Raw genomic sequence first — 15,373 nt, forward strand, 5'->3', positions numbered from 1 at the left:
GAAGTTCTGCGCATGATCCCAGCTAAACGTCGACGCGGAAAGTTGCAAATTCTTTGTGGCGATCTCCTTCAAGGAGCACACCTTCTCCTCCAAATGCAAGTCTTGGCGTGTTTGTGCGACAGTTCCGCGTACTTGATAAAAGAAAACAGGACACCGCCTTTGTACCAGCGAAAATCGAAACTTGTCTCTCGTCCTTCCACATCAGCAAGACGAGATTGAAACCGAACAGCTGCGAATAGAAACGGGGACGTTGAGTTAAAAGAATGAAGAGGAACGAAGATATAACGGGAAATTCTGTTGAGGATAAGAAGCAAAAGGAAGATATTGAGAAATCTCATCACACGCTTGGAAATCGATGCTCGAAAAAAGTTCTTATCTGCATTGTCTATGCTTCGTTGTTCCTCGACAATATACTTCTCACGGTAGTAGGTGAGTAGCAGTTCGAATTTATGTTGAGTTGTTAGATTGGTTTGGTGTTTTTAAGTCCACTTTATGCACAGAAAGGCTAATCGGGACTGGACCTACAGTTTAAAGTGAAATCCGAACCACTATGTGCCTCTACCGGGAATCGAACCCGGAACCCCTTGGTTACAAGGCGACGGCGCTACCACTGCGCTATCGGGGATGCCCACCGAGTTGTTAGAGATTTGTACAAAAGACCAGGGTGCGAAATCATTGAAGCCTGTTTGGGGAAGAAAGATCTTAATTTGCACATACTGATACATACGTCATATTTATACAGTACCTTTCACTGTAGAGTCTTCCGTGAAGCGTCAGTGCTTCATTATCCCGATAGCTGGTGTCCAGTTTGCATGTGTTTGTAAAGTGTTAAGGTGTTAACAAGTGTTTTAGATTGTTTTGTTTTAGTTTACGTATTACTGGTGTTTTTCTGCTGTCTAATAATGCCACGAACAATTTAGAACAATGCATTTTTACGTACGAATCTTACGTCATTTACGTATTCTTGTAGCGAAGTCAGAAGGCGTTTGGCAGCAGAATTCGCAGATGTTCCTGCGAAGATACAATGTTCTTATGAGCAGTCTGATCTTGATAAGAAGCGAAGGGTGAAACGGGGTGTGCTTACTGGGGAGAAACTAGCCGATGTTGGAGCACGATTGGAACATACGCCTAAAAAATCCCTCTGGCGCCTTGCACAAGAAACAGACATTTTCATGACGTTTGGAACCGCTAGCTATGTAATGAAATAAGCTCGTACAATTACACGGCTAGTTAAAATTAAAATGAACACATACCTTGTTACAAGAGATGTTGGAAATGATGTCCTCCTGCATCCACACATTTACGGCATATTTTTAGGAAATGAACAATAAATTATACATCATATTAATTAAACACAACATTTTCGCGAAATATAATAAAATAGCAATTAATAGCAAAAATAATGTATATGAATCATGCTTATGAAACAAGAAATAAACAATAAATAATAAATGAAATAAATTAACATCTTTGGGTCAGTCACAATTCTCATCCTCGTGATTAACCAAACGGGGCAGAGTAACTTATCAATATTATATAGAATTCCAAACACGTTATTGAGTGAATCCAAGTCTTTTTGATTGAGTATGTTAATTGATTCCTACTGTACATTTTGTTCACTTTAGAACTTTTTAGCACGTATGATCGACAAGGAGCGCTTGTCCATGAACGGCATGGTGGGGGAAGAGAGTAGAGTGCTGTACAGTGGGATCCATGAGTATTACCGTGCAAATTGTCCATGACTAATTTCATTAATTTTTCTCATACATCCTATGTGTTTTTAGCGATGGATTTTTCTGTATGCTGGTACAGAAGTTGTCAACAGCTTGTTTTGAGTTTTCTTTTAATTCTTGAAGCTCTTATTGGGTCAAATAAAGTGCACGAACATGGTGATGGGCAATTTGCACGGTAATACTCATGGATCTCGCTGTACGGTACAACTCTGGCTGCGTCCGAATCGGCAGCAGATGTCACCTGGAGCACCGTTCCATCCGGGGACACGGCCAACCTCCGTTGTCCGAATTGGCGGCAGACGTGGAGTCGGAGGGGAGAGCAGAGAGGCGCGACTGATGCACGCTTGAACTCGCTGTGACACTGCGCTTGGCAGCCATATTCCAACTTTCACTTTGTACAGACAACATTTAGTGAATAGACGATGTAAAACTCAGTGATACTTGGACATTTTATCGATAATATTGAATGTAGAAAAATTGTAAATGAAGAAATAGCATGTTAAATTTTTAATATGAGTAGGAAATAGGTGGAAATCATTGTGTTGTTTGTTTGGCGTCTGCCTTCTGCTTCCGTACTGTGCGCCTGCGCCCCAGGACGCGGTGGGTGACGTTCGGGCTGACACCTGGCGGGAAAAGTGACAACCGTACTACAAGGGGACATGTAGATTCGGACGACTTAATCGTGACTTCGACGGCACGCGAGAGCAACGGGAGAGAACGGGACGGAGCGCTTGCCAATCCGGACACGGCCTCAAACGTGCATGAAAATGAAGAGAGAGACGGGGAGAGAAATGTACGATCAGCTCCAATAAATAAGTGCCAATTTTCAAACTTTACTGCCGCTATGATTTTCGGAATCTTAATTTACTACCGGTATACCATACCGGTCCAATTCGATCACTGTACATCGGTGCACAAAACCAACTTTGCCTGAGCAAACATTTGTGTAACTGTCTTTGTTTCTTCGCAGTGCCCATCATCCCCGACTACCTGTACAGTTTGGAGAACGGTGGGAAGGCCTACGCCACGAACACATCGGGGTTGTCGAAGGGCGAGGCAGTCGATCAGGACTCCAGGAGCAACTCCAGCTGCAATTTCTCCTTCGTGTTGGTGAAGTCTGGAGAGGTGAGGGCGAGAGTTGTCGGGAACTGCTCCCAGGGAACCAAGATCGAAGCCCGTCGCAGGCTGAGGAGCATGGAGACCTGGCCTTGGCTGCCAGGAAGGCCGGTGCTGTCGCTGCCAGCGAGGAAGAGAGGCGCGCAGAGGAACCAGACGTACGTCGAGGAGACCAGCGTGGAGGTCAACAGCTCTGCCTCGCCTCCGGAGTACATCCCGGAGGACATCATCAATGAGAACGGCCGCGTGGGTCTCCTCTTCTCCTCCAAGGCGGTGGTGCAGCTGGTCATCAACCCGGCGGTGGGGTCGCTCACCAACCACGTCGGGTATGATCTGCCACTCTTTGGTGGGTCAATTATCTTGTTCCTGTCCTCGCTCCGTAAGTACTCACTTGCATCAGTTTGGCATGTTGGGCTGGGTGCGAATCCCGGGAGGGGACAAGGGAGAATTCCCCCACCAACGATCTTGTCCTAAAATTTGCCCCCATCCAATTTTTCAGGGGGGAGAGTGTTTGTTCTAACAACAAAGAAGAACAGTTTTGTAGTCTAATATACTTTACTGGAACAATATAGAAAACACACAATGAAGAGCCTCATCTCTGGACATTGAACCCAGCAATCTCCAAAACATACAAATTAGTTTGACTTTTTATTTCTTCCCCATATCTCATCGCCTTTGGTCAGCTACCGCAAAGTATAAATAAAACACGTAATAGCATTTAGATGTGAATTTCTTTATAGGAAACTATTATTTTCTTGAGTCGCGGTAGCTCAGTCGTTAGGGCGTCTGAGTACCATGCGAGAGACCCGGGTTCGATCTCCGGCGGGGAAGAACCGGGATTTTTTCCACCTGTTCAAGCGGCTCCGGCGCCCACCCAGCGTCGTACAAAGTGGGTGCCTGGATCAAACTCTGGGGGGTAAAGGCGGCCAGGGGCGTGGTGCTGGTCACATCACTCCCACCTTCGGCCGTGATCATGAAAGTGTGGGGCCCTAACTCTATGCCCCCTATACGCCTTCATGGCGTGGTGCAAAGCACAGGGGAGCACTTTTTTACACACATTATTTTCTTAATGTTTCTTAACTTTTGCCCCTCTCCCTAGTCACGCAAATCATTGTTCTTACCATTAGTGGTATATTAAGGTGTTCAATTTGCAATCGAATTTTGAATGAAGGACAGTGCATATATTTCTAATTTAATTATTTAATAACTGACATACATTTAATGACATTATATATATATATATATATATATATATATATATATATATATATATATATACACACACACACACACACACACACACACACACACACACACACACACACACACACATAGTGTATTTTCGAAATAAGATAAATTTTGAAAATTGTTTGCTGGCGCAGGCCAAAGGTCCATCGGAGCCTTAAATCTGTAATATGAGATGGACCAAATACAAGCATCTTCTCGACATTAAATGAAAGACTGCAATACTGAGGAAACACATTTGGATTCAGGTAGCATATAGTTGCGAGACCTGAACATTCTTTGCATCACGAGTGCGATAATTGTGCTGCAAACCATATGCTGCGTTGTTGTTAACTTGTAGAGTAGCATTAGTGGGTAATTAAGACTTATTTGGAAGACTGTAAAGATATGGAAGGTAATTCTACTTCAGAACATACAGAAAGAAAAAATATCGAAGTTAGGATTGACAAACAACTAATATTAAAATCTCATCAATTGATTTATATTCAAGATTTCTAAGTTCACTGAACTAAGCAATATAAAAATGAACAAAATATGGTAGCAATGTCTATACCAGTAACACAAACTCTTCCACTCCTAACACAGAATACTACGATTAATATTCAAATATCTAACTGATCAGAAGATTCAGCCCTATAAACAACACTTAGCTCAGTATTATAATCTTATAGTTAAATAAAATAATTCTTCTAGAAACTGCAAAACACTTTTTTAAGCTTCATGGTTACACTTTTATACAATATTACACACATAGAACTTCATTTGTTAAATCAACAAGAATTATAAAGAAATAAAAGAAGAAAATGTACATACTGCTCAATTCGCAGTTTCAGCCCATAATTGCGCTTCATATTACTGTCTTTGAATAGAAGAACAAGATACATATAAACTAAACATATTAAATTATTTGATAGGATTGGGCTCGTCTCAGGATCTACAGCAGGCACTCGCAGTTAACGTGTAGCAATTTTGAAGTACAAAGAGCAATAGACTATTCATTATCAGAAATGCCTCCTTTGATTGATTATACCCACAGCATAGACCTTCACTTATTTCAGGTAAAACGGAATGCAGAGAATATTGGGAATAGCCCCAGAAGGTAAGCTAACGTCTAATACTTTCATTGGATTTCCAGTTTGAGCAGGACCAAGACCATCTTGAGGTTCAGGCCACAGCGCTTAGTCAAGACGTCATCATCTGGAGGCGATCGTCTTAACGCTGTAAACTCCTTGACGTAATTTTACCGTAGATAATTAAGGTATATTTATTTCTCTTATGAAGTTAAATTTTGACATTTACCCTCCCGACGAATATAGTTAGAAGAAAAATTTATAATATTGAATATTTACACCAAAATTTTCATTGACGAAGTCACTATGGCCACCACAAAAATTCCTACCATAGCACAAAGAAAGAGTTGAAAACCGTTAGAAAACTTCCTGTCGGAAATATTTAAACATTGTATATCTTTGAAAAATATTATCGGGAATATTGGTCAGCTACAGTAAAACTCGTAACCGCTTTTGTATGAACTTTTGTATGTAAAATCAATTGATTAAATAAAAAAACATGTTAGGTTGACCGTAAACTTTCCAACTTACCTAATCAATTAAATTGTCTTTAAGTTTACCCAAAATTAATCAACCAGATAATGCAGATATTCTGTGTAGCTATACAATCTCAATACAAAACCTTAATTTCTATATTCTTGCAGCAAAAGCGAAAGAAATTGGTACAAGGGCAATGTTACATTTCTGTGTATAAAGACTAAACGTAAATAATTTGTCACATTGTAATTTCGATCCTATTGACTTTATTGAACGAAAGATAATAAACAAATTGAATCTTTTCATTGTCGTTAGTAAGATTTGTGACAATAACTTATTAGTTTCATTGAGAAAAAAAGTAGATTAATATTTCCATTTTAACGTTCACTTGGGAAATAAAAATTTGGAATATTTCCTTACACTGTTTTTACATTCCGTTAGAAAAATCGTGAAGAATGTTAATAAATTATGAAACAATAAACATTATCACTGATTTAATAATCAAAGTTACGAACATTGAAGCTTCACAAAGACAAAAAATAAAAAAGCAGTTCATATGAAACAGTTTTAAAAATTTAATACATTTGTAGTTCATATTAACATAGCTAGGTAACAAAATGCTTTCTGTGTGAAAACATTTGTATTTGAAACATAAGTAACATATATATTCTTGGATAGTTTTACACACGAATATTTTATCGACGTTCTTGTTACAAATCGCACCTTTGTATTTAAATGTACAACATATCTTCCATTAGCCTCCGATTAGCATAAAGAAGCATAAAGCGGGATAAATAAGAATAAATGTACACATGTATCAACTTTGCCCCGTTGTATAGCTTTCTTTCATTAAGCAGATTTTGAAACTGAAAATTTGTGTAAATAATATGAATAATTTATCGAATGCTTGCATAAAATTTACACTAACAAATTGCTTTGGTAGACGTAATATTAACCAACGTTTGTAATTCAGGGTAAATTATTTGATAATTCTAAAAAAAATGTTGACATGTTGTCCACATTTACGAGTATATTTGATGCCTATTTCGGACACATGAAATGTTTACATCATGAACTATTACTATTATTTATTTTTTAGTATAATACATTTGTTACTTGTATATTTTCGTAGTGACTGAATCACATGGAATTGCCCTAAAAAATTCTCATTTTTAACAACATCTTGAAGAAATGTGAACGTTACTCTTACCTTTTTCATTGTAATTGCCTCTGCAATTGAGTACACAAGACTTATACACCATACCTCTTCCACATTTAAGCATATTTACACGTCATGTAAACTCGATTACAGTTCTTAAATTTGCATTACAATTCCATATTCACTAAAAAGGTCCAACATTGATTCCGAAGAAGCAAATCAAACATGGCGGCTATCTCGCCTCCAGTTGATGACGTTTAGTCACGTGACCGGAGCAAGCCATCAGGCTTTCAGATTGAGAAGGTAATGGCAGGACTCACTCCTTCGCCGATATGTGTTGATTGATTTGCTTTATTTTACTTCGCTTTTTGTGCCACTTTTGGCTAATTTGCGAAGATGGGGATGAGTGATGACATGATGAAATTCATGAATGAAACTCACAAATATCCATGCCCAGGCCGGGATTCGAACCCGGGAACCCTGGCGTCGTAGACCGATATGTGTTACTCGTCCCTATCTATCAGGTATTAAGATATTATACTGTGTTTGGGCGTGGGTAACATCACAAGTTTTCATTCATTGTGGTGCTAGTCATTCTGCAATCAGGAGACGCAAAACTGATTCTTCAATCACAGCCTAACTTCGGTGAACAACTAATCTTTTTGGAGCGGCGTATAATTTGAGATGCTTTATCTTGCAGTGTTTGCATTCGGCGAGAGTTACTCCGTGCTGTTCCTGGCCAGAAGCCTCCAAGGAGTGTCGTCTGCATGCGTGGGTGTCTCAGGTAAGCAACTCACAACGTATGAGGTATGGATGTGTGTATTTAAGGTCCATGGAGAGTAGTCACGTTTCTCTTATGAAGGGAGGGAATTTCCTAAGATCCATGCCTACGCAGGAGTAGCTCAGATGGCCAAAGTGAATGCGAAGAGAGACGCCCGAGGAAAGACACTGCCTGGCTTGTCTCCCTAGTTACAGTGTTTTAAGCTACTTAGGTTTTCTTCTTCCAGGATTTACAATATAGTAAACTAATTTGTCATTAACGGCAATAACTGAGAGAAAAATATTTGGACCCAAAAGGATGAGGAGACAGGTGAGTGGAGAAGGTTACATAATTTAGAACTGCACAATTTGTATTGCTGTCCAGACATTATTATAATAATTAAATCAAGAAGACTTAGGTGGGCAGGCAATGTGGCACGAATGGGAGAGGAAAGAAGAGTTTACAGGATTTTTGTTGGGAGACCTGTAGAAAGGCCAAGACGAAGATGGAGGGATAACATTGAGACCAACCCAAAGGAAATCTGTAACGATGGAAAATATTGGATTGATCTTGCCCAGGATAGGGACAGCTTGTGTTGCTGCAGCCATAATCATTCGGGTTTAAGAAGCTAAGAGTATTTGTTAGTTGACAATAACTAAGTGTATTATTTAAGGTACATTTATAAAAAAATCGTAAGATCATTTTTATTTCTAAATATAAATTTGGAACTTAGAGTTTCAAAAATATTCTTTTTTAATGAAAAAATGTTTTGACATGATAGTATTCAGTGATTACTTTCAAACCTTAATATAATTTTCTAATAGTGAAGTCATTATAATTGAATCGACGGGTTTAAGAAGGGAATAAGTCCAAAGAGTAAATTTGTGGGAAGTCAAAAAAACTGTATAAGTGGTAGAGTGTTCATTTCCTTCTTACACCTTACGTTGATTTCAGGGTTATTGTCTTCCTCTAAGGACGGCTTTTTATATCTTTCTACACTCACGTGTAGAGCGACGCTTTCCGATGATGTCGAGTACAAAAGGTAATTTCATTCTCTTCTTAAACTTGCCGATTCAAATATGATATACGATAACGGTCTGGGTACTTATATTCTCATAAAGTGAATATTGTTCTCACCGGTGGTGAACGAATTTAGATAGAGTTAGGAAAAACATGTTCAGAGTGGTTACGGTCCTTCAATTTCAATGCTAGCGATACACAATACAATTTTCGGAGAATTCTGGTCTAACAGTTGCTCACCTAACAAGAAATTGCATGACAAGCACCGAAGTGCCACCTGTAATTCTTTTTTTCCTTTCCTCGCTTTTCAGGCATGTGTCTAGTGGCGGAGAGCTACTCGGAGGACGGCGAGCGCAGCCGCATGATGGGCGTCGTCCTGGGGAGCATCGCACTGGGCGTCCTGTTGGGCTACCCCTTCGGTGGGCTCCTGTACGATTTCGTCGGGAAGACGGCGCCGTTCCTCGTCATCGCTTTCCTGGTGCTGCTGGACGGAGGTAAGCGCCTGCTCTCCGTACTTATCCCTGGGCTGCACCTTTGGAGCCCATCTCGGCAAGGGCTTCATCTAAGACGCCCGTCGATATTCTCTAAAGCAACATCTATTTAGAATTTCTCTATGTAGTAAGCAGAGTCGGGAAATAGTTTTGGCGAACTCTTCTGAATACCCAAGTATAATTGTATCAAAAAGGGCAAGAATAACATCACAGGCAGAGTGCTTCCACCTACTGTCATTTCCAGTTTTTGGTGTCCAGGAACTATGTTGGATGCCCTCACAAATTTGCAAATTCAAAATTCTACAGTTTTTTTTTTCAATCAAGGATTTACTAGCACAATTGAATGTATGCTTAAAGGGATTCATGGCATATTTCTGATCAGTACTGTGATGCACGGCGGCGGCTGTAGTACGGTAGACGCGCCGGTAGAGCATGGATTCTTAAGCGAAAAGTCGCCAGAGTTGAAACAAATTTTGATACGCTCGCCTACCTCACCAAGTCGCCAGCTGATGCCCACGACCTCTGCAGTAAAAGAGGGTGAAGCATTGGGAAAAAAGCAAATCGTCGACTTTATACATATATTATACACACACACGAAAATACTATACAGACTATCACACACACACAGCTACCATCTACGTTGGCCAACGTAACACAGCATATTCCCCCTGGGCCCAACTTAAGTGTTGCGCGCTATCACTCACGAAATCACTGTTCTGGTGGTGGTAGCCACAATCCTACCTTTGTCCGGCCGATGTATGTATGCCGTCCTATGTCCGGCGCTGGTTCGGGTGCAGGGTCAAAGGATCACGATGGAGTCCTCGGGTCGAGTCCCGACAGCATGGGTAAGGACGTCAGCGTGCCGACACTGCGATTAAAGTAAGTCCGTCCTTTCGCGGCAGTATGGTATCACTGTCGAACTCTAACGCATACTCCTGTGTTACATAGTAGTCTTACTGCACATCATAGTTCGAAGACCACTTAAATAACGTACTTCTTATTTCAACACAGTTTTACAACAACTCGAGAAACTACTTCTGCATATCCCCGCGGTATTACGTCAACTGTCGGCTCCCTCTCATGTCATCGTCCTCGTACGGTCACCTTTGATTCCGGGGTTGTCACATCTTTTGGCGTCATCCCCTCCTTTGGGGCGACCACCGAATCTAAAGGGGGGCCAATAGACACTCTTGGATCCGTGATATTGCTGAAAGCGGCACTGGGGCTGTTGCTCACCAGGACCCCCAAAAATTTCTCCGCTGTGCCGTCTAGGGACTTCTCCTCTCACACACGCACACACCGACGAACAAAATCTTCCATCTATATTGCAGTTTCCATGCTATGTATAGTTATATTCGTTAAGTATCATTCCCCTACACTATTTCACTGAACACAAATGTTCCCCCTTTATCAATAAAGTAACACACACATCTCCCATACAATATCAAGGTTCAGTGGCGTGCGGTGACATTTTCCGTTGGGGAAGCAGATCCAGAAAAATTAAGAAAACCAAGAATTCATTGCCTCTACATGGTACGTTATACTGAAATACTGAAAACAATTAGCACTCAACCTGATACTGTTTCCATAACGTCTCTTAGGGGAAAGATGAATGTCCTGGCGAAGTTGTTCATTTTACGAATTCCAGTTCGTCTGTTGTCAAACATATTTAATGCAACAGACGATCGCGGATGATTGAAACAATTTTCAAGATTTTCACACATTGCAATATTCACAAATCCACTTTAGCACCTCGTAGTTCTTTCCGTAGTAAATAGTAAACATTGCCAACATAAAGTTTCTGCAGCAAACAAATAGAAATTCACCCGCCTGAAAAACCGTAACTTTTCACCTCGGAAAGGCCTTTGAAAAGAAGTGTGATCGCGGCCAGCGAGTTTTACCAACTCTATTTGGCGGATGTGTCCATGTACATGTTAGCTGTCTTAATAGACCGAACGCTCGGAAACGTTTATCTTCACATAGAATATGTCATCCGTGTGTCAGTAATCATATTTTTGTGTTTCTCCTGTGTTTTGAAACTTTATAGTTTATTTATGAATATAAATTTTAACTAGCTTAGTGGATGTGCTACATCGCTGACAGTATACAGTACACTTGGACACTTAATCGTGCAGTTCGCAACACTGAGGACATCGGCAGACTGAACCGATTGCACTCTCGGCTTTCTTCCAACCCTTACGGGTTGGAAAACAAACTTTGTCTCCACACAAGGTCGCCGGGGTATTTTTCGGGCTTGTGGTGGCATTGCCAGGTGATACTACGCAGATGTTTTGTCAACACGCCGCGAGAGGGTGTTGATGGCCCCATATCGGAAAAGGACGAACCTTGGACGCTTGCAGGTTGATATTCTGTTGAGGCAACCCGGAAGAAATAATGAGAAACCTAAAGTTAAATAATTAATTTGTAACAGTTATGCTGTGTGCCACCACTGCTGGCCTTGCTGTACCGGAGTGCACGCGCATGCAAGGTTCCCCCCTTAATACCAAATACCTGGTTCCCATTAATAAACTGAAATAAATCTAAACATACTGTTAATACTCTTATACAATGAACTTATGCTGATTGTGATTGAAGGAAGGAACACGAAGTATTAAGTATAATTTAACTATGTGAATGGTGAATTTCTAAGAGGGTTTGCGATCGCTGCTGTGGGTAAGGAAAACGTATTGGCAACACTGGCATGCTACCTTTCGGCAAAAAAACAGACCGCTCCTTGGACGCAAGTGCGGAAAGCAATTAATCAAAGCCTCCCCATACATTGTTGGACAGGAGAAGCGGCAAAACGATGCCCACCGGCGGTTAGGTTCAAGGAGAGATCAGACGTCGGTCGGTGACATGTCGTCAGTAACAAAGGACTTAGCCTCCTTTTTTAATACAAAAAAAACAACAGAATTTGATCGAAGATCGGTAGAGGCTAGCGGATGAGCGTGGTGGAAGTAACGGTGCATGCCGATATTTAGGAAAATTTCCCCCCGTACCCGTGAAATTGGGAAAAGTGGATTTTGTAATAAAAGCATTCCTGGAGCCGAAGTACGCGTTCACAGTGGGAACGAACAACAAGACAGGCCAATGTAAAATATACCTATACACACACACACATAAAATTTACATTTATATAGCAGGAAAAGGCTGTACATTACAGTACATAAGGAGTATGTCGGTAAACACATCTGCAACCGCTTATTATTAAGTTTGAGTGAGACTGTTTCTTTAGCATCTCTGACTGTTGTGCATTTGCAGCTTGGAAGCAAGTCATAACTCCCTGAGCAACCAATCAACAAGCGAGCCTCTGACGTCATCTCAACCCTGCACCTATAGCTAGCTATCCCTCTTGCTCACGCCTTACACTGCTGGTAGGCTCGCTCGCTGGACTGGGTCAGTCGGCGGGAGATGTTCCAAAAATAAATTAACTATATCAAATGTCTTTCACACACTGTTTGGAGTAGAATTTCCATTTGTGTTGCACTGTAAATTGTATTTTTTATTTTTTCTCTCCGTAGCTTTCCAAATTATGTTTTTGGATCTGAGGCCCCTGACAGAAGTAAGCGAACTACTAGGTGTGAGCATGCGCACTTGGTAAATTCCCAGGACGTTGCTTGAATTACGAAACATGATAAACAAAAGCTCAAATCATATTAAATTAATATAATTAAGCACTAAATAAACTAATCCAATAAAAACCCAAGGATTTTTTTTCGCATTGTCAACACTAAGCAAATATAAATGTACATGAACAATTTCTCGGCAAAATATGATATACAATACTTCTCTAACCAAATAAATTCCAAACCACTTTTAATTTACTTAGTTCTGGGAATTTACAATGAAAGTTCTTTTGTTATTCTTGTCGCTTATGTGTGCCAGTGGGAGAATATCCAATCTCGTAATTGTGTTCATGTGTGCAGTATATTACGCTTTTGTATGTGCAAATATACAGTAATTGTTTGCTTTTGTGTTTCTTTAACACTATTCTGGTAGCATGGCTTCATGCATTAGTGTGGATGTTTGTTTATATTTCGGTTTTTATACCGCCACTGGTGTGGTTGTCCCAAACCAGTCACGTCACAGGATTCCCAAATTTTCATGAAAAAAATAAAAAAATCTTAGTTTCATCTAACTAAATGGTTTGTTGCGAGACCGTCCGGTAACACGGGATACGCAATTTGAAGTGTCACAGATCTGCAGTCTACATTAAGAAAAGTATAATTGATGAAGATGAACAAGATTTCCCCTTTTATCTTTCCAGCTTAGCAAATGCTTTATTCCAGAGAAATTCTAAGATTACTTTAAGTAGCAATTATTCCAAAGGTCTTTACTTATTAAAGAAAGCTATGATTTTTTTTTTGTAAATTGCCTTTAGTCGTTTAATATGAAAAATGAGACAAACGTTTACCCTCCTGTTTATTTAGATTAGCGATCAAATGAATACCCCTGAATTTCTCCCAAGAAATTAAACATCTTCGAATTCTCCACTTGTGGTGCTCTTGGTCAATAGCAACACATCACTACTTATTTTCAATTATAGAAGTATACGAGAATTGTTTAACAATTAGTAAACAATTATCCATACCAGCGCACTCATAGAAATCCCACCAGCTGAAAACGAATTCACAATTAGGACATTTAAATACCACTGTTTCATGCAACACTGTGACTGACTTGTATATTGTGGTTTGTATTACTTCTTTGAACCCTGAATTACAAAATGATAATACTGTCATTAATTGCATTATTGTTAAGATCAACAGGAATATGATAGCGAACAGGCTATGTGATTGCAATGCTTGGAATATTTTTGATGACAGGTGTATGCTGTCTTGAGAACTATCATCAAGTTCAAAAATACTCGTATCACATGAGTAAACAGCATCTTGACTTCTTTGTTACAAATTAATCTATTTGTTAGTGTTGTATACTGAACTCGGAATGTCAACAAGCTCGGATGTACCAAGAATTAACAGTATTTCCTTCAGGCTAGACTGCACAATCGACCCCTTGTGTTTTACCGTTTGAAAGTAAAAGAAAATATTGTTCGCTAATAGTATTTAACACTTCGAATTGCCACTGTGAATTTCTCAATTTGAAGTTACACTACTATGAAATAATAAAAAAATTACTACAGTGCAAAATTACAAAGCATAGCCAAGGAACAAGATCAAAACCTGTTGTGCAGAAATATTAACATGGTAAACATACAGGGTAACTGCAAGAGCAAGTAATAAATTGTTCTATTTGAAATTTTTATTAATACAAAATAAACACACCACATATGCCATTTAAAAGATGCACAATTTGAAGAGAATGAAATTACCATTCTAATGGTGTATAGAACGTGAAAATTGACCCATTATAAAAAAAGATAGGCCCGTTTTTGTGAATAAATAACGTATATTAGTAAAGTTCAAGATGGCGTCTCAAAATTGTGGTCAAGGTCACTTCAGATTTAGGTAAACTTTTGCTATGTGGATCAAGACTATTTCATCTACCAAAAAATGCAAACAGAGCTTTTGTTGCAATTTTCCCGGGTCAAAGCACGATTGACTGGACTATTCGTAAACAACATAAGAGTAAAAATGTGTCCTTAACTTCTTTTTGTATTAATTAATTTCAATTGTTTGCGTTTCAGCGTTCGACGCCTGCCACTAACCTCACTCGATTGTTGACGGACGGCTACATATTGTTGACTGCCGGAGCCATCTGGATCTCAACATCTGCCATGGCCATATTGGAGCCCTGCTTGCCGATCTGGCTAATGGACACTATTAAACCCGAGGTACGCAACAGTTCTCTCTCTATCCTACTTTTAAACTGTAGATTCAGCACCCAATAGTGTATCTGAACAGGACAAGGTTTATATTTGGAGACTCAATGCCTGTAACATTGAGTGGCCCTGATAATCTGTTAGAAAGAAAAAGCTATCGCCACGAAAACAGTCCAGTCAAGATCACGCCACCCACTTACAGTGTTGCCAATAAGCAACGCGCATACGTAAATGCGCAAGGTTTGGACTGAGCAGCTTAGAAGAAGTGTGGCAACCCTGGAGGGTCAGGAGAGGTGGAGGAGGCAAGGGGAAGCTCCGACCTTGACTGGACTGTTTTCGTGGCGAGAGCTATAAAGTGTAAATCACCAACCCTGAGACCTTCTGTAAACAAACGGTCTCACCGATTCGATGTATCACTCCGCGTCAGCTGATCCATGACCGCAATCATCTGCTGTTACACTCATAGTTCGCCGGACCTATTCATTTTATATAAGAGCCTCTGAATGTGAGAACCCGCTCT

The 15,373-nt window shown here is 40.1% G+C and overlaps 1 protein-coding gene across 1 annotated transcript in view; it reads left to right on the forward strand.

Moving 5' to 3' along the window:
• Positions 1 to 263: 263 nt before the first annotated feature.
• The window catches only part of LOC145981484 (synaptic vesicular amine transporter-like), a 51,603-nt gene continuing 36,493 nt past the window's right edge, over positions 264 to 15,373 (forward strand). Inside the window, exons 1-7 of the mRNA XM_083114714.1 lie at positions 264 to 429; positions 2,704 to 2,750; positions 3,060 to 3,228; positions 7,501 to 7,584; positions 8,892 to 9,074; positions 12,593 to 12,633; positions 14,719 to 14,865. Coding sequence (XP_082970840.1) covers positions 264 to 429; positions 2,704 to 2,750; positions 3,060 to 3,228; positions 7,501 to 7,584; positions 8,892 to 9,074; positions 12,593 to 12,633; positions 14,719 to 14,865 — 837 coding nt within the window. The remainder of the gene's footprint in view (positions 430 to 2,703; positions 2,751 to 3,059; positions 3,229 to 7,500; positions 7,585 to 8,891; positions 9,075 to 12,592; positions 12,634 to 14,718; positions 14,866 to 15,373) is intronic.

This window comes from Lepisma saccharinum, chromosome 29 (assembly GCF_977018435.1).
Source record: "Lepisma saccharinum chromosome 29, izLepSacc3.1, whole genome shotgun sequence".
Lineage (NCBI taxonomy): Eukaryota > Metazoa > Arthropoda > Insecta > Zygentoma > Lepismatidae > Lepisma > Lepisma saccharinum.